This window comes from Podarcis filfolensis (assembly GCF_964270895.1).
Source record: "Podarcis filfolensis genome assembly, chromosome: 14".
NCBI lineage: Eukaryota > Metazoa > Chordata > Lepidosauria > Squamata > Lacertidae > Podarcis > Podarcis filfolensis.
Genome location: NC_139616.1, coordinates 51,574,382 through 51,596,393, shown reverse-complemented (window position 1 = coordinate 51,596,393; position 22,012 = coordinate 51,574,382). Strand labels below are relative to the sequence as shown.

General features: G+C 48.6%; 2 protein-coding genes across 6 annotated transcripts; one reads left to right on the top strand and one right to left on the bottom strand.

The window, feature by feature from the left end:
* The first annotated feature begins 2,051 nt into the window (after positions 1-2,051).
* Positions 2,052-5,223, top strand: NUDT16L1 (nudix hydrolase 16 like 1). Its single transcript, XM_083585934.1, is given in 3 exon segments — positions 2,052-3,172; positions 3,175-3,309; positions 4,028-5,223. Coding segments are annotated over 3 exon segments (609 nt in total). The 5' UTR covers positions 2,052-3,064; the 3' UTR covers positions 4,394-5,223.
* Positions 5,224-5,530: 307 nt separating this feature from the next.
* NAA60 (N-alpha-acetyltransferase 60, NatF catalytic subunit) lies at positions 5,531-19,971 on the bottom strand. 5 transcript variants are annotated; one of them, XM_083585927.1, is made up of 7 exons: positions 19,724-19,899; positions 18,198-18,285; positions 12,100-12,215; positions 11,330-11,459; positions 10,571-10,667; positions 8,318-9,616; positions 5,531-8,103 (listed from the first exon to the last, which is right to left on the bottom strand). In XM_083585927.1, exons 3-6 carry the CDS (start codon positions 12,207-12,209, stop codon positions 9,336-9,338), a joined length of 618 nt encoding a protein of 205 aa, XP_083442053.1. In that variant the 5' UTR covers positions 12,210-12,215; positions 18,198-18,285; positions 19,724-19,899; the 3' UTR covers positions 5,531-8,103; positions 8,318-9,335. The 5 variants fall into 5 exon arrangements, with proteins under 5 accessions (XP_083442053.1, XP_083442056.1, XP_083442052.1 ...); XM_083585930.1 differs by lacking the exon at positions 18,198-18,285 and having other exon boundaries at positions 19,864-19,971; XM_083585926.1 differs by lacking the exon at positions 18,198-18,285 and having other exon boundaries at positions 19,724-19,933.
* Positions 19,972-22,012: the final 2,041 nt, after the last annotated feature.

The following is a 22,012-nucleotide window of genomic DNA, read 5'->3' as shown; positions in this document are numbered from 1 at the left end:
AACTCACTGCCACAGGAGGCCAACTTGGATGGCTTTAAAAGAGGATGGGGCAAACTCGCGGAGGATAGGGCTGTTGGTGGCTCCTGAATCCCAGTTGCTGGAAACTACAGTAGGGAAGAGAGCTCATGTGCTGCGATCCTGCTTGCAGGTTTCCCACTGTACACCATGGCATCTCCCTGGCCATTGTGAGAGCAGACGCCACTGCGCCGGAAGGGCCACTGGCCTGATCCAGGACTTTTCTGATGTTCTTAAAGGTTAATTTTCCAGCCGGGAACCCGGTGGACCTTAAACCAGGGCTCCTGCGCACAGTCAACTCTTTCCTCTCTGCGAGTTCATTCCGTTAATTAATTCAACTTGTCACCCAATTATAATATTGATATGGCAACGTGTGGATGGCTTTGGAAAGGAGATTTAAAATTTATAGCATGCTGCGCATTAAAAGAAAACTACATGAAGATGTTGTATAGATGCTATTTGACGCCTAGCAAGCTGACAAATTTAAAGCCAATATATGCTGGAAGTGTAAAGAGAAAGAGGGTACTTTTTCACATGTGGTGATTCTGTAAGGTTGCAAAGGCCTTCTGGAAATTTGTTTATACTGTAATGAATTGAAAAAAATGTTTAAAATAACTTTTGTTAAAAAACCAGAAACTTTCCTTTTAGGTATACTTGGAGAAGGGGTGCCAAATATCAGGGGGGGAAAACTATGTATGCTATCAGGGCTGCCCGAATGATATACGGACAAAACTGGAAAGAGACGATTGGCAACTAAAAGTGATGAAATACGCGGAGATGGAGAAACTTACTGGAAGACTAAGATATAAGGATGATAAACTCTTTGTAGCAGAATGGGGGAAATGTATTGGACATATGAAAACAAACTGTAAACAACTAAAAACATTAGCAGGATCGATATAAACAGGAGCCATCAGGATTATAAGGGAATTAAGAAGGATAAATGGGTAAAAAGGTTAAATTGAGATATGCAGTAAGAATTTGCTAGAAAAATCAGAAACCGCAGGAGGGAGGGAAGTAGCAGAAAACATCACTGGGTTTGTGCGTGATTTATATTTATTGTTTAATATTGTAAAATGAAAAAAATAAATTAAAAGGGGGAAAACTTGTCACCCAAAGGGTCCATAAGCAGAATAATCACACACTTTATTCACAATCTTGTGTCCCTTAAAAATAATGTTTAGATGCTTTATTAAATACAGCAAAAACAAACTGGTCCGGAGAGAAGCTGCTCCCTCCGCTCAGTCGCGCGGCCAGCCGGCAGCACTCTGCACATGCCCAGGGCACCCTCGCCCGCTCCCCGCCGCCCAACGGACCACATTTCCCAGGACGCCCAGCGGCAGGGCGGATCCCCGTCTAGCTCCGCCCCATCGAGCCTCGAGGCGGAGCCGCTGTGAGGCGAGCAGCCTCTCCATTGGGCCCAGCGGCTGCCAGTCCGCCACGCCGCGCCCCCATTGGACGCTGCCACATCTACGCGCGCGCTCGGGCGGTCGTCGTGTCCGCGAGATGGCGGCGCCGGAGCTGAGGGGGCGAACGGCTCCTCCCGTCGTCGGGCAGCCGCGCCTCGCCGCGCCCCGGACGGCCGCCTCCGCCTCGGGCCTGGAGCCGCTGGGCGCGGCGGGCGCGGCCGAGCTGAGGCCCCTCAGGCGCTCCGCCCTGCTCCGCGCCCCGCATCCCGACATGCTCTTCGGCCGCCTCCCGCCGCGCTGCGCCTTCCTGGCGAGGGGCGTGGCTTGAGGGGAGGGGCGTGGCATATGGGGGCGATGGCTCCGCCCACGCAGGGACGCCACGTGCTCAGCAGCCCACGTGGCAGGGCAGTCGAGCTCTTCGTTATTCCCCGGGCTTTTTCCCTTTGGGGACGTGTGCCGCTCAACATTTTGTGTATCTAAGTTTGGCCTCATTGAGGGGCAGTATTTCAATATGAGTAGGAAAATGAGAACATTTTTTTAGAAAGAGAAAAAAAAGCACTGGTTATTCCCTTCATCAAGAGACCACAGGGCGGATTATTATTATTATTAGATATTTATTATTATATATTTACACTCCGCCAACAGGAACTCAAGGCAGCCTACAGATAAAAACAGAGAACACAAAAATACATAATTAAATCATAGTAAAGGAGGGCGGAAAGACAAATCACAGACACACATCGCTGTGTGCAGAACTGGGGTGAGACAGTCAGAGCCTAATGTTGGCCCATCTGCATGAAGCCCAGTTCAAAGTGCAGCTTTTGAGCTACAGTATAACGCCTATTAAGCAGCTCAGGACCACAAAGAACCGCCTCTCCCTATATAAACCAACACTGTGATTTCCGTCTGAGGCCCTTCTTCATGTTCCTCTGTGTGAGGTCTGGAGGGTGGCAACACAAGAATGCGTCTTTGCAGTGGCTCCCCAGTTGTGGGACACTCTCCCCAGGGAGGTTCACCTGGCGCCGTCATTGCCAATTTTTAGGCGCCAGGCAAACACGTTTTTCTTCAGCCAGGACTTGGGCTGCTTGTGTTTCTGTGCGCTCTGGCACTCATCATGGTCTTCTGTGCACCAGAAGCAGTTTCATCATGCTAGCCATGTGACCTGGAAAAGCTGTCTGTGGACAAATGCCAGCTCCCTTGGCCTGAAAAGCGAGATGAGCACCACACCCCAGTGTCACCTTTGACTGGACTTAACTGTCCAGGAGTCCTTTATTGGCTGATTAATATTCTACAGCCTTGTAAATGTTTCTGTGGGAAGGGGATTTTTTGTTTCGTTGTTTCTTGATTTGACTATTTGTGCTTTTGTCTTGTTTTTTTCCTTGTGAACTGCCCCGAGTTCTTTTGAGGAAGGTTGGTATATAAATCTAATAAGTAAATAAACAACCCAAAGAAAGGCCATGGGTTGATTAGAAACCGAAGGCCTGGGTGAGGAGGAACATTTTCGCCTGGCACTTACCAAGATATGCAGCAAAGGTGCCAGGCAAGCCTCCAAGGGAAAAGCCTTCCACAAAAAAGGGAGCTGCTGCAGAAAATGGATGCCCTAGTAACACACTCCTCCTTTTCCTCCTCCTGTGTCGCAGATGCGTTTCAATGGCCATTTGAGCTTCCCTGGAGGGTTCGTGGACTGGTGGTTCTGGTCACTGGAGGACGGCCTGAACCGGGTGCTGGGCTTGGGTGGTGTGTGTCTGACAGAAGCCACCTGGCTTCACACACCATGGAGGGCCCCCAGCAAATGGTGGCCCACTTGTATGCCAAGCAGCTGACCTTGCTGGAGCTGCATGCTGTCGAGATCAGTGCCGTGCACTTGTGGGACCATGGAATGGAGGTTGGGCTCCAGGGGTCGACAGCAGCACAGAGGGCAGATGGAGGTTCTGTGGAAAGGCTGCTTAGGAGGGCTGCTGGCCACACCTGGCCAAGAATATTGGAGGGGACAAAGGGTTAATGGGGTGGGAGAGCTTGATAGGGCTTCCCCTGGGTGGGGGCTTTCATTTGGCGGCCTTAACCTCAGGGCAAAGGGCATTCCTTAATCTTCCGAGCAGTGAGGCTCTAGACTGCAGTGCAATATATAGGTTTTCCTAGGTAAAGGTAAAGGAACCCCTGACCATTAGGTCCAGTCGTGACCGACTCTGGGGTTGCGGTGCTCATCTCACTTTATTGGCCGAGGGAGCTGGCATACAGCTTCCGGGTCATGTGGCCAGTATTACTAAGCCGCTTCTGGTGAACCAGAGCAGCGCATGGAAACGCCGTTTACCTTCCCGCCAGAGCGGTACCTATTTATCTACTTGCACTTTTATGTGCTTTTGAACTGCTAGGTTGGCAGGAGCAGGGACTGAGCAACGGGAGTTCACCCCGTCACGGGAATTCGAACCGCCGACCTTCTGATCAGCAAGTCCTAGGCTCTGTGGTTTAACCCACAGTGCCACCCAAGTCCCATACAGGTTTTCCTAGTGCAGAGGAAGAAAGAGCCCTTTGACTGTGGGTGATGGTGGGCTGCAGCATGGTGGTATTTTCTGGTCACAGAGCATTTACCCATGCTGTTGCAGGTGATGAGAATGGTTCGAGTGCCCCTGTACACCCAGAAAGATCGCACGGGTGGGCTGCCTTCCTTCCTGGGGAATTCCTTTGTCAGCACAGCCAAATTCCAGCTCCTTTATGCCTTGAAAGTCTTGAACATGGTACCTGTGGAGAAGCTGACAGAAGCTGTGGCTGCCACGCAGAAACCCCAGAGGCCTTCCTTAGAAGCAGCCTCAGCCACCCCCACAACCGGTTCCTATTTTGAACACTGCACTTCAGGAAATTTATTTTTTAATGTGATAGCTTTGAGCACCAGAGGAGTCCATTTTGTTGCTGTGCTGAAAGTGGAGACCAGAAGAATAAAAAACCTTTTTGTTGCACCTACAGAAGACTAGGCTTGTGTTTCTACCCAGCTGCTAAAACTGCATAGCTGACCTTTTGTTTGAACCTACATAGCTTAACACAGGGCTGCTCCAGAATGCTGCTTCTCTCCCACAGGGGTATACAGCTAACTCTCTTCCTATCTCCAAATGGCACAGCCAGGCTTTCCATAAATTCCCAAGATTAGTCCAAGCTGCCCATTTAATCTGAAAGCTTCTACCTCTCATGTGATTTATTTCAGGTGTCTCTACAAGCGAAAGGGCAAAACAGCAAAAATCTGAAATGCATTAAGAGTTCTCATAAACCTAGCCCACCCCTTACGAAAGATTTACTCAAAAGAGACACAAATGGCAGCACAGGAGTCAAGAGCACAAACTAGGAACAAAGCTCAGCGGGTGGGCTAAGCCTTAGTCCTTAGTCACACAGCCATCCCTCGTAGGGCAGCAACAGCACTGCCCTACCATGAAAGGAGCTTTGCAGTAAGGATTGCTCAGGGCCAGTTTACACGTGGGGTAGAATCCACCAGCAAAACTTTTCCTAGACTGTACTAGCTCAAAGGTATGGAACTCCTTTCCCCTGCACCAGCCCTCATCTGGAAAACCAGAGAAACATCCGGAAAAGCCAAAGTATTAATTAACATTTGCTTCAGAAGGAAATGACTTCAGCTCATTCCGGAAGGGCTCCCTTTCATACAAAGCTGTTTGACTTTGTTAGCCTGCCAGTCAGTCAGTCTACTTCACAGCTGCTTACTGTGACTAGCAGTGGCTCAGAGTCTTGGCTGGGGCCTGGATCTGTGATCTTAGCTGTGCAAAGCACTAAGGCTATGGGTGGATCCTTCTCCACCCTCAGCACAGACCAGCTCCAGCAACAGACTCTTGCTGTTAATTTCCCCCCTTTCTGCTGCTGTGTTGCCTGGCCTTGCCCTGTGCATAGGGACTCATAGGCCAATGCCACAGGGTGCCAGGGGTGGGCGAACAAGTGGCAGTAGCACAGAGTAGCACAAGTCTTGGCAGGGGCAGCTGCCTTTGGTGTGTGCTTCTGAAAAAGCTCTTCCGCCCCAACAGTCTGGCTTCCTGGGCCAGAGCCCTGAGGAACAAAGGCAGGAGACCACACTGTTGTGCAATGGTTAAAAACAAGACAGGAGAGTCGCAAACAAAACAAACTCTTTTAATCAAAGACATTTAAAGTGACTGGCTGGCCTTTGCTCTTCAATAAATAAAGGTTGTGGCGAACACCACCGTCTTCTCAAAGGGGGCAGGCCCACAGCTGAGGCCTTTTGTTTCCTTTTCCTGAAGCCATCTGTTTAGGAGTAGTGTGTGCACAGACAACAGGCAAGCAGGCAGGCAGGCATACAAGAGCCACAAAGAGCTCAGACAAGGAGTATACAAAAGCATGAAAAGAAAACCAAAATACACATGGAAACAATAACAGCTCAGGACATTCTCAGGCAAAAGGAAAGTTTCAAAACGAAACAAAAACCCACCACAACACACAAAAGAAAATCACACACAATTATTGTTATTTAAATGGACTTTCCTAAATCCAAGCTTGGGGGCCCTTGGAGGACGTGACTCCCTCCCTGCCTTTTATGCAAAGGGCAGCATTGCCAGTGCAATCAATCCATGGGGCAAGGAAGCACCCCAAGTGTCAGCTCAGCCTGCCAGGGATGTGCCTCTTAATTTGAGAGCCAAAGCTCTGGAAGAGTTCTGCCCTCTGCAGCATAATGGGGGTTCTTGATTGTTACTGGAAGGCAGGTAACATTTTATCAAGCCCTAAATGGCAGGAAGTACCACTGAAGCCTTGCCAAAGCCAGCACCACTATGGCTAGCCTGTTGAGTTTGGGAAACTGGACCATCACAGTCCCTCATGAGCCAGGTGACCAGACACAGTAGAGGGGTTCTGTGTCTACCCTTCCTATTAGGCAGCTCTTTTCCTCGAAGCCATACATAGATAGGGAGCACCTGCCTAGGCTTCTGAATCCTCCTTCCAATCAGACAAACAGCAACATGATGGAAGAGGAAACCTAAGAGTTGTTTTATTCCTTAAAATCGAAAAGTGCAAGTCTCAGAACAGAGCTGAGCATGCAGTCAGATTAAGCCAATATTGGGGGAAGGGACCCCTTTGGGGCAGGGGAGACTGTGGGCCCTTCATCATCTGATAGACACTGCAATATCTCAGCATCTTCCTGCTGCAAATGCGGTGAGATCTATATTGCTTTCTAATTCCATCTGGAAATTCAGACCTGCTGCTTCATCAAGCTTTGTGTAATCTCAACTGGGTGGTAAACAAATGGGCATTCTGGAAGGGAGGGAAGAGGCATCTGGTCATGCAGGGGCCTCCTAGCTCAGAAGAGTTCTGGGCTCACAGAGCAGCATAGTTAAGAAGACGAGCTCGCTGGCACTGTTCCAAGGGTCCACTCGGATGCTGGCAACTCTTCCCAGAAGACGACAGCAGAGGGACAGGCTGTTTGCCCTGCATCCAGCACACCTTGACTTCATTGTAGTCATATAGTGGGGAGATGCCTCCTGAGAATCAGAGAAGTCATAACCCTGTCGGTGCTGCTCTCTGCAAAGCACTCCTTCTCCGGAGAGGTGCTCTGCACAAGAGCCAAGCACCTTATCCTACTGGCCTTTAGGGCAGCCATAGTGGATAGCTGTGGCGCAAAGCCCAGATGGGGCAGGGCAGTGCAGTTGTGCCCCACCCCACGCTTGAGGGACCAAAGGGCTACACCATGCACCTTTGGGCAGCAGAGCCTGGGGTTAATAGCTAAATGGGGAACGGGTGTCGTGTGCAAAACGTGGCAAACAAAAAGCATCCATTGAAGGCCCTCAAGGTGCCTCAACAGACAGCAGGAACCAAAGGTGAGACTTCTGCCTTGCAGCAAAGCAAGTGTCTCCTCTGTACGTCCTCAACCCTGGCTGCAACCTTGTTGGGAGACCCATTTCCACAATTATACCTTGGGACACTGGGAAAACTGACAGGCAAGCACTTCAGGCTCCGACCGGAAGATTCAGCAAAGGAGGAAGTGAAGGGCCCCTGAGTTTCCACAGCAAGGTGAGTTCCTCAAGTCAGATCTTCCCACACCTTCACAGCATCCACAGGTCTTGAGTTCTAGCTGAGACTACAGGCAGAATTCTATATACACAGTGTATGTTGAGAAATACACACCCACTCACCCATTTCACTATGAAACAGCCAATCCAAGATGCTTCATTTAAAACCACCCCCAGGCAAAGGAAGCCCGTGTGAGAGGGGAGGTGCTGGAGCTCTGGGCTTCCCAGCAGCCGACAAAAATAGAAGTGCAGCTTATGAAGCCACAACTTTTACACCAAAGGAGTGAAAAACCGCATCGGCCTTCTCTGCTCCTAGTCACAGCATCAGGGAAAAAAATCAACACAGTCTTCCACTCTTTTGTGCAAGGTCCATCCTCACCTCAAGCAGAGGGCTTGGAGCACACCTGGTGTCCCTCGGGCAGCTGCTGAAAGACTGGCTGGAGGATGAACAGCTGCTCACCTCCAGCGCAGGAGGAGGAGCATCTACGGGAGAACCATGACTTTCAACCTGCAAACTCTTCCTTAAGCCCTGGGGCAACACGGGAAACGAGAGCCCAGCAAGATGAGAAGATCTGCCAAGTCTTGGCTAGTTCACAGAGGGGCACCCAGGTTCATGGGATGGATCAGCGAGCAAAACCGTTGTCCGTTTCATCACGTAGAGAAGGACCTGCCTACAAGAGAACCACTGTTCAGAACCATCAAAGAACAAGTATCGTGCCACATTCAAGGTGGAGCCTGCGCTAGTTCTAATGCACTTGCATCTTAAATTTAAATTTTACTAAACAGAGCATACAACAGTGAGTGCCAGGGTGGCCTCCACTTCGTGCTCCCAGCACAAGGAGCACCCACAGGACAGGAAAATGGCATGACCAGGCTGCAACTTACCTTAGAATCACATTGTCCGGCTATATTCAATGCCACTCTTTGCTGAAATGCCTGACCATGGCAAGAGACTGCAGAGGAGGCTCTGGGCTTGGCGGTAGATCCGCTGGGGAATTGTGCAGGGGCTCAGACTGGCCAAGGTCGATCCGATGTGCTGAAGATAGTCAGTGCACTGCCGTTAAGGAGCCCCAACAATGAAGACTGAGACAGCTGAATTGGCCAAGCCAAAGAAGAAGCGGCAGCAGCGGCAGCAAGTGGCTGGACAGCGCTGCAGGTGTCAGCTCAGTGGCACAGCAGACTCAGGCCCCCAGAGCACCAGTATGAACAAGCTCTAACTTGCATGTTAGAGCAGGACACTTTGGCGGCAGGGCAAGTTCTTTGGGAAATATTGCTTCCCATGGAAAGAGGGTCCATCACCTGCAAACTCCAATGTGCTCTGGGTCCCCACCCCAGGACACGGGTTGCTCAGGGTGCCTCAGGGGAGCAGCATAAATATTTCCATGTAATGTGCATCGTGATTATAATTTGGACTTTGTGCCTCTCAAGGCCAAGACACTTGGGCCCTACTAACGAGGCAATCCATAACCACAGTCTTAAAGTCAAACATGAGCACACCTGGCAATTATTACTTGTTTGTGCACCAGGAGGAAGCACTAGACACAGAAAGGTGGCAGCTCCACAAGGGTAGGAATTCTTTCCCCTGCAGGTTATGAAAATATGAGAATGAAGTCTATTCTGGAAGGGGTGCAAGGCCCAGGAGAGTAAGCAAATATGCAGTAATTTAACTTATTTCAATATATTGCATCTTGCATTGCACTGGACATTTTGTCTCAGGTACAATGTCTATACTAGGAGAATCCTATTTGGTTGCAGCAGTGACCAGACCCGCCTCCTCAGCAGTGCCAGCCTGGGTCTTAGTAGGATGAAGGGGCTCTCGCCCTGCCCTGAGCTGCCAAGCACCAGTCCCTGACCTCTGCTCATGCAACGTGGTGCATGGCTTCTCAAAACACCACAGACCAGATCATGAGCAGCATCCCACAGCCTGCCAGACCACCAGCAAAGGATATAAGATTGTCCACGGAGGGTGCCCACCATTGATGTACAAAACGTAAGTGAAGCCATCTTTGAGGACGCCTCTTATGGAATAATAGTAGGGCAGGTAATGGTGCTGCTTAAAGTCTCTGTTTTCATAGAAGTTTATAGCAGTGTTGTTAGTGGTGAGGACATGCAGGTAGATGGCTTTGCAGTGATCCTGGGCAGTTGTTGATATGTGATCTTTCAAGCTTTCAAGTAAGAGAGAACCTACCACAGGAGAGAAAGCGTTAGAAGCAACAAAGGCGGCCAACCCACTATCCACGCAGTTTTTGCTGCTGCTTTGCTGTGACTGAGTTTTAGCTGCCGTAACATGCCCTTACTCTGAAGCAAGGGTTCCCCCCTACCTTGTACCCCCTCCCCGCTAGTACTGGAACAAGAATGCTTCCATCTCTTAATTTTTGGACTTCTTAGCAGAAGAAACACATTGCACAATGTTGCCAAGTGTGACCCTGGCCAGTGGACACGGGTAGCCTGGCAAGGGGCTTGTCAGGTTAATTACAGCTTGAAACATATACTCTGGGGCGAGGATGAATGACCACTTATGTCCATTAAGGGGCAGGCTTTCTGCAGTTTTAAAACACAGGCTTGGAGCTGTGCTGCAGTGAAGACCACGACAAGGGCTCTGCCCCCTCTGCCTGACAAGGCTTTCCTGGCATCTTCAGCTAAGGCTGGGGGGATTTTTCGATTGCAGTATGAAAGCGTCACAAGCACCTCAGTTTTTAGTTAAGAGGAAAGGCACATTTCCAGCTCCCATGATTGTGAGGATAAGCTTGAAAGCATGGAGGCAAAGAATGACAAGCTCTCGGAAGCCACAGGGAGGCAGGTAGTAGCTGGGGGTCCTGCCTCAGAGGGGACACATGGGATTCCTTGCCCCTAGACATGGAGAGCACAAAGCAGCACCACTCTTCTAGTCCAGAAATGTGAGTTCCCTTCTTTTTCAAGTGCAGAGGAGTATACACAGATGTGCAATCAGCTCTTGTGCTTGTGATGCAATTACACAGCCTTTTTTGGGGTGTTGTTCGACTGACTACAGCAGCGCAAAGTATTTAAAGTGCAATCCTATCCTATGTATGTCTACTCGGAATCAGGTCCCACTGTGTTCAATAGGGCTTACTTCCAAGGCAACTATGCATACGAGATTGCAAGCTAAGATACTCTTACCTATGCCATGCTTTCGAAATTCTTTTACCACTCCTAAGCTTAAAATGTAAGCAACCTGAGTATCCACCGGGAAACTGGAAGCTAAAATGTCACCATCCTAAAGGGAAGGGAAAAAACCACAACAGAAAGGCATTTACTCAACACACAAAGATACAGAACCCATTTTTCTGGCATGCTTTGTGCTCTTTGCCAATCCAGCCTCTTTCACTTGGCAACTTTCTGTTTGGAAGTTGGATGGAGGCAAGGAAGATTTGGAGCAGACACAGAGACACACACACACACACACACACACGTGTCCAGGGGAGGGGAGCCAAATGGAAATTGGCAGATGGTAAATAAGAACATGGGAGTTGAAACTGGAGTCTATGGAGCGGGGCAGAGAACAGTCAAAACTGAAAAAGGCCCTACCCAACACTACTGGAAATCCCTTTCAAGCCCCAGGATCTGTAGCACACGGTTGAGGAGCCTGTGGCCCTCCAGATGTTAATGGACTGCAACTCCAACCAGCCCCCCAAGCATGGCCAATGGCTGGGGATGACGGAAATGACAGTCAAACATTTGGAGAGCCATAGGTTCCCCACCCACCCTTTAGCAGATGCTGCCTTCACAAGCGCACGACTGAAGCCATGAAAGGCAGCTAGCTTGCTGTCCCATTATAAAGACAAACATGGACTCCATGATGCAAGCCTCAACTGCTCAATGGCTGGTGGGTAGGCAAGGGTTGTGCACCTGTTCCTGGAGCGGGGCCCTCTCTCATACCTCTTTGTGCACTTTTGTTCGACTCTTGATCTCAGCTACTATCATTCCCACAATAGAGCCTCGGTAAGTGGCTGCCAGGGAAAAAAACTTCTTGTTGGAGGTGATGTCCCGATACCATGAGTCAGGGTACCTGGGAAGAAAGGTACAGAGGTGAGGGAAGAACACAGCAGATCTCATACGAGCTGCAGCACATGTGCAGTGGAAAGATTTCCCCTGCTGTTTCTTCACATGGAAAATTTCCCATTTCTAAACATAGAATTGTACAGGTTGAAGGGACCCCGAATTTCATTAAAAAACAACTGTAACATACAGATAGATGGATACAATACCAGTCAAGCTGGGTAGCTGCAAAGTTGTATTTAACTTGTTTTCTAGTGCCTTTCCCTAGAAAGCACGCATTAATATAAATAGAATGTTAATAGCATTCAGAGTTTGTTTACAATTTAAAGGGGGGCAGTGCTGTGAGGAAGTGTCTGCTATTAACAGTCATTTCTGGGGAAAGCCTTGAGGAAAAATAGTGAAGCCTGGAGGATCAACATCCGGGCCCAAAGCCCGAGGTTCCCTACCCCTGGTCTAGATGGCCTTTGGTTGACAGTTTTCTCATTTTATGATCAACTGCCCCAGCATAACGACAGGATCTCTGAGTTGTCAGTTTCAGCTCTGGCTGTGGTTACACCTGCCAGTTCACAAAATTCAAGGAGGCAGATTCCATTCCTCTTCCTCCCTCCCCCCCAAGCAAATCAGTTGCAGGAGCCCAGGCTGCAACATACTCTATTGGGAACCAATCACCGCAGAGCTGCTTGACTGTGTCTATGTCATCATGGCACAGAAGACGAAGGTATATCTCACTAAGTGCAGTTGGAGGCACCTCCTCTGTCATTCACACCTGGAAAATAAAAGAAAGAAAAGGTTTTTAAGCAGAGGTTGGATGACCAACTGTCATGGATGCTTTAGCTGAGGTTCCTGCATAGCAGGGGGTTGGACTGGTTGACCCTTGGAGTCCTTCCACCTCAACAATTCTACAATTATATGATCACATCCTATAAACATACAGTGGACCCTCGGGTTATGTTACCTTTGGGTAATGTAACTTTCGGGTTGTGAATGCGGCAAACCTGGAAGTGTATACTTCTGGGTTTCACCCCAGGCACATGCACAGAAGCGCTTTATCATGCTGCGTGAGTGCGTGCGTGCATGCGCAGAAGCAGTGCCTCTTATGGAATTTTCGGGGTCCATATGGACCCCCGGAATGAATTACATTCGTATCCAGAGGGTCCACTGTAATATAAAATAATCATCAAAATGACTGGCTTGCCTTGCAAATATTCAAACTGTCAGCATAAAAAGATATTCAATAAGCATCTGAAAATTTATCCTACCTCTGCAAGCACCTCCTACATCCTGATGCTATTGATCTAAGCTCACCTTGCAATGTCCGCCTCCACCCCCCCACCGGAAGGAGGCCTGCAACTGGTCCTGAGCTGTCTGCTTCCTATTCACTTCCTATGAGCTGCTTTGCCAAACTCTGCACTCCAGGAAATTAAACTGAAAAGCAAACAAGTTTGCTTGGTTTGAATACAGCAGGTGCCGGGAACCTCTGACCTTCTAGATGTTGCTGAACTACAACTTCCATTAGCCCCAGAAAGAATGGCAAATGGCCAGGAATGATGGGAGTTCCCCAAACCTGAAGAAGAACATGATTAAATAACTAAAAAAACAAACAGTCTGCCTGAGCAACAGGCAGAAATTTTCCCTCAGCGACCAAGGTACAAAGGACAGGTCTGTGTGTATGCATTCTTCACATGATAAAATGAAAGCTTCTGTTGGGGCTAAATTGGGGGTGGGTGGGTATCTTGCTGCTGCATTAAGCACTGTAATGCACTGTGTACACCAAAGCCAACCTAGATGTTCCCACCACCAAACAGGAAGAGCAAAGCATTCTCTCTTTGCCATCTGTATGTTTACCTGCTGCAGACAAGCCAAATCCAATGACCCTGACTGTGGGAAATTCAAAAGGCCCAAAGTCTGCCTTGGCAAATGCTACTACTGCCAGCTCTACATAGACATAAGAAGGGAAATGTCAGTGCTGCTAATCTTTATTCAGTTCCAGGAACATCTTTGATATTAACTCAACTGCTGGACCATCTGTTACCTATTTATTTTAATCTAAAGCCCTCTACTGGGGACGTGGGTGGTGCTGTGTTTAAACCACTGAGCCTCTTGGGCTTGCCGATCAGAAGGTCGGCAGTTTGAATCCCCGCGACAGGGTGAGCTCCCGTTGCTCGGTCCCAGCTCCTGCCAACCTAGCAGTTCGAAAGCACGCCCAAAAAAGTGCAAGTAGATAAATAGGTACCGCTCCAGCGGGAAGGTAAACGGCATTTCCGTGCGCTGCTCTGGTTTCGGTGTTCCGTTGCACCAGAAGCGGCTTAGTCATGCTGCCCACATGACCTGGAAAAACTGTCTGTGGACCAACGCCAGCTCCCTTGGCCTAAAAGCGAGATGAGCGCCGCAACCCCAGAGTCGTCTACAACTGGACTTAACTGTCAGGGGTCCTTAACCTTTACCTTTTTTAAGCCCTCTACCAGTGTAAATGTAATACAAAGAACAATTTTGTGTATTGAATTCAGCATAACTTACTTCCAAGTAAACATGTGTAGGGTCAGAAAGTATAGTTCTCATATGACTTTAGTGGGGCTACTTTCATGCACAGGATCACACTCCATGGCAGAGGTAAATCAGACTGACAGGCATCCGTAATGTGGTTTGAGAGGAACATCTGGCTCAAACCCTCCTCCTATCTAATTAGTAAGTGGGGAGGGGAGTTGATGAGTGGAAGATCTAGCCTTGGGATGGACAGTCCAACTTGATAACATTTGCCTTTTTAAAAGTGCCAACGGACTTTTTATTATTATCATCATCCAGATTTATAAATTGCCTAACAATTCCAAAATGTAGTGCACAGATTAAAAACAAAGACAGTCCCAGCCTAAAGACTTACAACCTGAAAAACACAACACAGAAGGAAAAAGAGATGCGGAGGGAAAGGCAAATGCAAAACCCAGTCACCAGCTGTTAAAGTTAGAGTTCTTATAATGACAGACTTTAATGGAAGGAAATAGTTCAGGCAGGTAAAGCGCTGAACGCAGCTGACTTCTCAGCTGAGCTGAAGATGGCCCTGGTACCCACCTCTCCCTCTCACCTGTCAGATTACTTCCTCTGCTGCAGCAAGAATTCTGGCTGAAACCTTTGTCTGGGAAGTAGGAAGACTACCCAGACTCAAAGCGGCAGGAAGCAAAGAGGCACAAACTGCCAGCTTACCTTCCAGAAGAGGCCAAAAGCCAGAGGGGACAGAACTAGTGCAATGTCAAGCAGACTCTCTCTTCCTTGACCAAATTGCCTCCTAGCAGCAGGACCACAGCAGCCCTAAGGTTGCACCCCCTACTCATGCACACCTTTCTTAAGAATCATCGGAGATGACCCCTGCAGAAGTGGAATCCAGCACTCCCGATTAAGCCAGCTGCCACCCTAAACCTCCTTTCGGTAGCTTCTAGGTCCTCTTAATAACACAAAGGAGGCAGGCTCACGACAGTTTATTATTAGTGTTGCTCTAAAACTGGGTCAAAACACCATGTGCTTTGCATTCTGCAAAGAAAATGCTTTAACACAGCAGATGGAAAATATCACCAGGGGGACTTTGCTTCCCGCAAGACGGCTGAGTCTTTAGGGGTCTCGTCACAGCAGCTCTGATGGCTACCAGACACAAAGGGAAGAAAATCACCACCAGTATGAGAAGACATTTTGATAACACTGAATATTTTTGGACCATACACAGTACTTCAGAATTACGGATTAGGATTATGTGGTAACTCCTCCCTGAGCAGAGGCACTCTTCAGCCATCCAAAGTAAGTCCTGCTGATTCGTGCTGCACTTGCGAATGCCCTCTTCCCATGTCCAGAACAACTTCTACTGTCATCCTGTCTTCACTTCCCAGAAAAAAACAACCATTCCTTTAATTTCACATTTTGCAGCTTTCCAGTCTTGGAAGAGGTCAAGCTTTAAACTGACTTCCTAAAAAGCTTTTGAAGAGCTTTCTTCAGAATTTCCAGTGGGCTGTTTGAAAATGACGAATATTTCTTATCCTTTGTCTGTTATAAACTCTTATGGCTCCTTCAGACTTGTGCTTCTCCCATGCCTAAAAAGCACTGGTCTCAGTGGTTTTGCCCTTGCCCTGCTTTCTCCTCAAAACCTGCTCTTTAGCAAATGTCAATCTGGATAAAACCCAGTAGATATCAGGTTTTCCTAGGGGGAAACAGTGGGGCAAAGGCAAGTCTCCAGCACATGGAAAAACACTCACCCAACAAGCTTCTCACTCTCAGCATTTCAGGTAATACGCCTGTTGCTATTTCCATTCAGAGTGGTATGTTTGCATCCTCCCTGTGAGGCTCATTCCATTGTTGCTTGCTACTACATCTCATGACCACGAACTGTGAAGGTTAACTATGTACAAAAACAAAGTCTTTGATATACAGTGGAACCTTGGGTTGCAGACGTAATTCGTGACACAGGCATGTCTGCAACCCACAGCGTTTGCATCCTGAAGCGCCGCGTCTGCGCGATTTGGTGCTTCTGCACATGCGCGAGTGGCGAAACCCGGAAGTAACCCATTCCGGTACTTCCGGGTTTCCCGCGGTCCACAAACTGAAAACACATAACCTGAAGCGTCCGTAACATGGGGTATAACTGTATACGCATTTTATATTTCCTTCTACCCATAGAAAGCTCTCTCCCCAGCAGCATAGGGTCCTTCCAACCAGCAACCAAGGCAGAGGTTTGGAAACTCTCTTGCTATCAACATGCACAACCCAGTTATTTAAGAAAAAAAATTAATACCTGATAAGAGATGCAAAATAGCTTTTTAGTGACAGGCATACAAATTATTCAAGGTCCAAAGTTCAAGTTAGAAATAAGAACCAGGTTTTTAATTATTTAAAACGGAGATGGCAATTAATCACAAGGATAGAATACCAGCAGGTACAGCAAAACTATTATCACATTAGCATCTCCCTGTCAAAACCTAATGGCTTCCATGGGAGAGGAATAACACAAATCAGTGAACCCAGACAGAAGCAGCATAAATCCAATGAAATACAGCGGAACCTTGGTTCTCAAACTTAATCCATTCCGGGAGTCTGTTTGACTCCCGGAACAGTTAGAAAACCAAGGGATGGCTTCCGACTGGCTGCAGGAGCTGCACTCAATTGGAAGCCGCATCGGACGTTCGGCTTCTGAAAAACATTTGCAAACCAGAACACACACTTCTGGGTTTGCAGCGTTCAGGAGCCAAGCCATTTGGGAACCAAGGTACCACTGTACCGAAAAACAGCTTCACTGTTGTGAGCAGTACCAGCTAGAGGCCTGTGTGGGGACTCAGACTACATCAAGGGCCTCTCCCCTCCCACTAAAAGGGAGACTTATAGGTTATCACCTTAGCCATACCAACAGACCATTGTTCTAGCAATGTCACTAAATAACTCCTGCTGCAACCCATTCCTCTCTGCCTTCAGTGGACAGCAGGAGTCTAGCTTCCCCTATTAGTAAAAACGTAACTGATCAAACAGAGCAATGGAGAAAAATACACATATTTTTAAAAAGACCAATGGAAGAACAAGGTGGTCTCATTTAGAGAACAGGCATCCTCTTTAGGCAAGGACCTTCCCACTTCCTGCCACTCAACCTTGTTCTTACAAGTTTCAGATCCATCCAAGCGTTTGTTCATCTAATATTAAATTTTAAAAAAGTTATCTCAACACAAACCAACAAAATGAGAAAGAGTTTGCCAAGTCAATACAAGCTCTGAGGTCAGAAATGCCTGATTTATTTCAGAGTATGCACAGAGCTTAAACTGAGTTTAAGAATTTCACAGTAAAAAAACAAAAAACAATAAAAGCAATTCTGGGAAACTGTTACACTTCAGGGCTCCAATGCAGAATTATCAACTCCATCAAGGATTTCTGTTCTTGGGATTCTTTGGAAGATGCTACAACCATTCAACAGGCTTAAGTGGTGACGTGCCCTTGGTAGCTTTCCACACCATTAAAGGGTAGGAGGCAATCACTGCAACACTGGGGACCTGCATTCTGTGTGTGAGCAACAGAGCCCAAGGTCAGGGGGTGACTTCAGTATAGCCCTGGAGGATTAATGCTGCACCTCATACTCTAAAAAGGAAATGGGAGCATCAGCTCAACCCCAGTGTGTGCCATGTTGATAGAAGTGCCACCAGTCTTAGGAGGATGCAGAAAACTTTGCTAGCAATCAACCACTTGCAATTCAAGCTCTTCAAGCACACTTTCAAAAGGCAGAGAAGACTTGGCATCCTGCTTCACCTTCTGAGCCAAGTGCAGCCATGACCCTTGCCACCCCCAGCAGAGTCACAGTTATGCTCCCCATCACACTTTATGCTACTCTCACATAAAGCCCTTTGCTTCCTCTCTGCCTGCTTGTTGTCTTCCCAAATGGCAAATGTTCCCATTTTCCTCTTCTGATGCACTTCACAGGAGGCCTGCCTGTTTCAGGCTCCCTTGCAATGAAAAATGTAAAGATTGAAGATGATGTCTTCACCCAAAGACATCTGCCTGTGAAACAAAACACTCATGGTTCCTATACCCAGCCTTTTAAAGAAGGGGAGGGCCTATTGGAACTGTGACTTGGATCTTTCATTGGAATGCAAAACATCCGACACATTCTGTCTCTCTCTCACACACAAACAAAAGCAAACCTAAATGCTATTTTCAGCTTTAAAATATCAACATATTCCAAAGAGGCAATCAGGAGCAACCCAGGATAGATACAGCCCCTGCCCTGGCTCACCTGCAGCAATATTAGGACTAGTCTTGACTTGATCTTACTTTTGGGCTGCTGTAAAGTCCAACTGCTAAGAATCCAGGGTCAAGAAATCCTGTAAAAAGTGGTGAAGACACTATTACACACATCTCACCTCCCTCTTCTCCTTACTACTTTGAAAGAATCAAAACCATACCTTTATTCAAATATGGATTCCAGAGCAGTAAAGAGAAAAAAATCTAAATATCAATAGAGTATTAAAACCAACAATAAAAATAATATATCCAAACAAATCCTGAGATTTAACAGACCAAAACTACTCAACAAGCTAAAACAATAAGTACAGCCCTGTGATGTAATGGTTAAGAGCAATGGACAAGGACTTGGGAGATCAGAGTTCACAGGAAACACACAATTAGGTCTTATGGCAGAATCAAATGGAAGCAACAAGCTTCCCCAGGAGCCACAAGTAAATTATGTTTACTCCATCCCCAAGTAAATTATGTTTTCAGGATGGTTAGTTTTTTATGGTGACTGTTGTGGCTCACTGAATGTTTGTTGCATTGCCTCGGCTGCTGTGAATGTTTGAAAAAGTGGCATGGAACTCTTTCAAACAAATAAATTAAACTTCTTATCTCATGGTGACTTTTGCGAGGGGGCAAGGTCAAGAGAGAGGGCAGTGAGATGCCTCCTCAGGAATGCCAGACCAGTGTTAACCTGAGAGGAAGTGGCTGGCACAGGACCCGTCAGGGGTAGGGAGGGCTTCCTTTGCAATCCTGGCAACTGCTTGCTCTGTACTGACAGGGGGGCCCGCGCAGTATCTTCCGCATTAATGCCTCCCACTAAGCAGGTTGCATATTCTTCTTAGAATGGGTGTGCTTTTATTTTTATGTACTTTTATTAAAGATTTCTTGGTTGACAAAAGCACGTGCAATATCTCTTTTTTCAAGTTACATTTTCTACAGATCAGTTTCATTTGTTGAGACATTGGTGTTACATTAGGAAGAAAAGGGAGGGGAAGAGGTGGAGTGGTGAAGGGGGTCGGGTGGCGATGTTTCTATTTTACTTAGGGTTTGGGATTGTGTGTCAGCGAGAACGGGCGTGCATTTAATGTATTATTTTAACGGGTTTCTAAGATGCATTAATTTACGTGGGGTTTTGTTTATTTAGGGTTTTCCACTTGGCTGCAAGTTGCTCTGAGTTGCCTTTGGCTCGAAAGCGAATAATAACAAGAATACTGTGTGTGTCGTGAGCGCGCGAGCGCGCGCTGCTTACAAGACTTCGCTTCGACGCCGCGACCTTCGGGCGAAGGGCGGGTAATCGATAACCTCAGGCGCCCTTCGGAGGGCCCATTGGCGGGGCTGCCGGGGCGGGAGGGGCCTTGCTCTCAGGGACGCGGAGGCGGCTCCCGCGAAGGGAAGGCCGGGCTGCCGCCGCCGCCTCCTCCTCCTCCTGGCCGGGCCTCCGGCGCCGCCGCTTCTCCCCCGGCCCGAGTTCCGCCCCGCAGTCGGGCCCCGAGGCGGCGCGTCTCTCCCCGAGGCGGCCCGGCGTACCTGAGGAGGGGCGGCGGCTGCCCCAGCTCCAGGCCGGAGGCGGCGTCGGCGTGGGCCCGCGGCTGGCTTAGTTCATCCCGGGGCGGGAGTCCGGAGGAGGGCGCGGGCGGCGGAGACCGAGCGGGGCCGGGAGCGGGTACCTCAGCGGCAGCGGCGGCGGCGTCAGGCCCACCTCGCAAGAAGGCGGCGCCCCATTGGCCGAGCGGCAGGAGGACGGCGTCACGTGGCTGCCCGTCACCATCGAGGGCGGGCGCTGCGGCCGCGCACGCGCAAAGCGAGGCAGCGGAGTCGGGCTGCCTGTAAACAAGGCCGGGAAGGAAGCTCCGCGCATGCCCAGTTGCGCTGCTGCCTCCTAGCCAGGTGGAGCCTCCCTGGTCAGGCGCAGTCTACCCCTAGATTGCCCTCTTGGAAGCACAGAGAGACCCCCTGAGGGTCACCTGGTCCAACCCCCCCTGCAATCGAGGAATCCTCTCCTGTTTTATGGGCTTTCCATAAAAGGTGTCAGGTTGGCCTTGGGGGTAGGGGGACTATAGTAATAATAATAATAAATAAATTTCATTTATATCCCGCCCTCCCCAGCCAAGACCGGGCTCAGGGCTAACAATCAATAATAAACACGATTAAAATACAACATTAAAACATTAAGATGCAGCCTCTTCACAGCAGGCAAAAGGAAAAAAGAAAGAGGGAGAGGGACTTCCCATATAGATGACTTCCCAGACCGCAGGTAGCGTCGCCATCATAATATACTTATTTAAAGCCCGCCTTTTCCCCTGAAGGGACTCAGGGAGGGTTACAGATATAATGGAGGCACATAACATGTGCCCCCCCCCCCGGGGAATAATTAAAAAGACAATTAAAGAACACTGATTGAATTCAAACTATATATACAAACATATCAAATCTATTTTAAGACGATACAAATAATTGCCCCCCAAATCTAGCATGGCACCAGCCCTTTCAATACAAGTAGTCCATTACCAAGAACCTGATAGAACAACTACTGGTGGAAGGGCAGCAAGGAGTGAGCCAGTCTAACTTCCATAGGAAGGGAGTTTCTGACTTGTCTGGGAGCAGCCACCACCAAGGAGGCCCTCTCTCACACCCGCAACAAGTGTGCCCCTGACAGCCAGTTGCAGCAAAGGGCAACTCACCTGCCTTGTTTGCCAAGCAGGGGAGGGGGGCCGAAGCAGAATTCTGGGCTGAAAGGGGCCTCAAGGCAGATCCAGCAGAGCTCTCCTTACAGTGAACCTGCAAAAACTTGTCCTGCTACTTTCTATTATAAGAGAATGTTAAGAAAAGCCGTAATGGTAAAGGTAAAGGGACCCCTGACCATTAGGCCCAGTTGCAGACGACTCTCGGGTTGCGGCGCTCATCTCGCTTTACTGGCCGAGGGAGCCGGCGTACAGCTTCCGGGTCATGTGGCCAGCATGACTAAGCCGCTTCTGGCGAACCAGAGCAGCGCACGAAAATGCCATTTACCTTCCCGCTGGAGCGGTACCTATTGATCTACTTGCACTTTGATGTGTTTTTGAACTGCTAGGTTGGCAGGAGCAGGGACTGAGCAACGGGAGCTCACCCCGTCTTGGGGATTCGAACCGCCGACCTTCTGATCGGCAAGCCCTAGGCTCTGTGGTTTAACCCATACCGGGGGATAAATGGACCCCTCTAAATGTTAACTGAATGTTAAGTAAAGCTGTGAGACTAATTTGAGGTTTTGGAAAAGTCAGCCTGTGCCCGTTTCTCTAGAGCTATGCAAGTCAATAGAGTCGCCCAGCATGCGGGGCACGCTTGGGTCTGGGCGGGTGTTTGGTTGTGAGCAGACACGCACATGCCCCCACCTATATTTGTAATTCTTACAACCCCTTCCCATGCAGAATTAAGCATGGCTAAGTCTACTGAAATTCCCTACTTCTGCATAGGGTTGGGCTGCTTATCCACACAAAAAGATGGCATGATTGAGGGCAGCCACCAATCTAGTTGTTCAGTTTAGAAGTCCGCACCCTTGGTGCATATTCAGCAGCCCTGTATCACTGCTGTCCACAAAAATGAAGAGAAGATTGTCAATAGTACAGCTGCGCTTCAGCTCGGGGGTACTTTCAGCTTTCTAGAGCCAGTTTGGCATTTGTAGCCAGAGATGGGTCTCAGCTGCAGAAATCAAGGCAGATCTGCCTGCTGTTTGCCTGACTGAGGCTCAAGAGGTCCAACTTGTTCCAACAGAATAAAATACTAAATAAATAACACCAAATTCAAAGAAGAAAATAGGGGCAAGATGACCTTGAGCTGAAA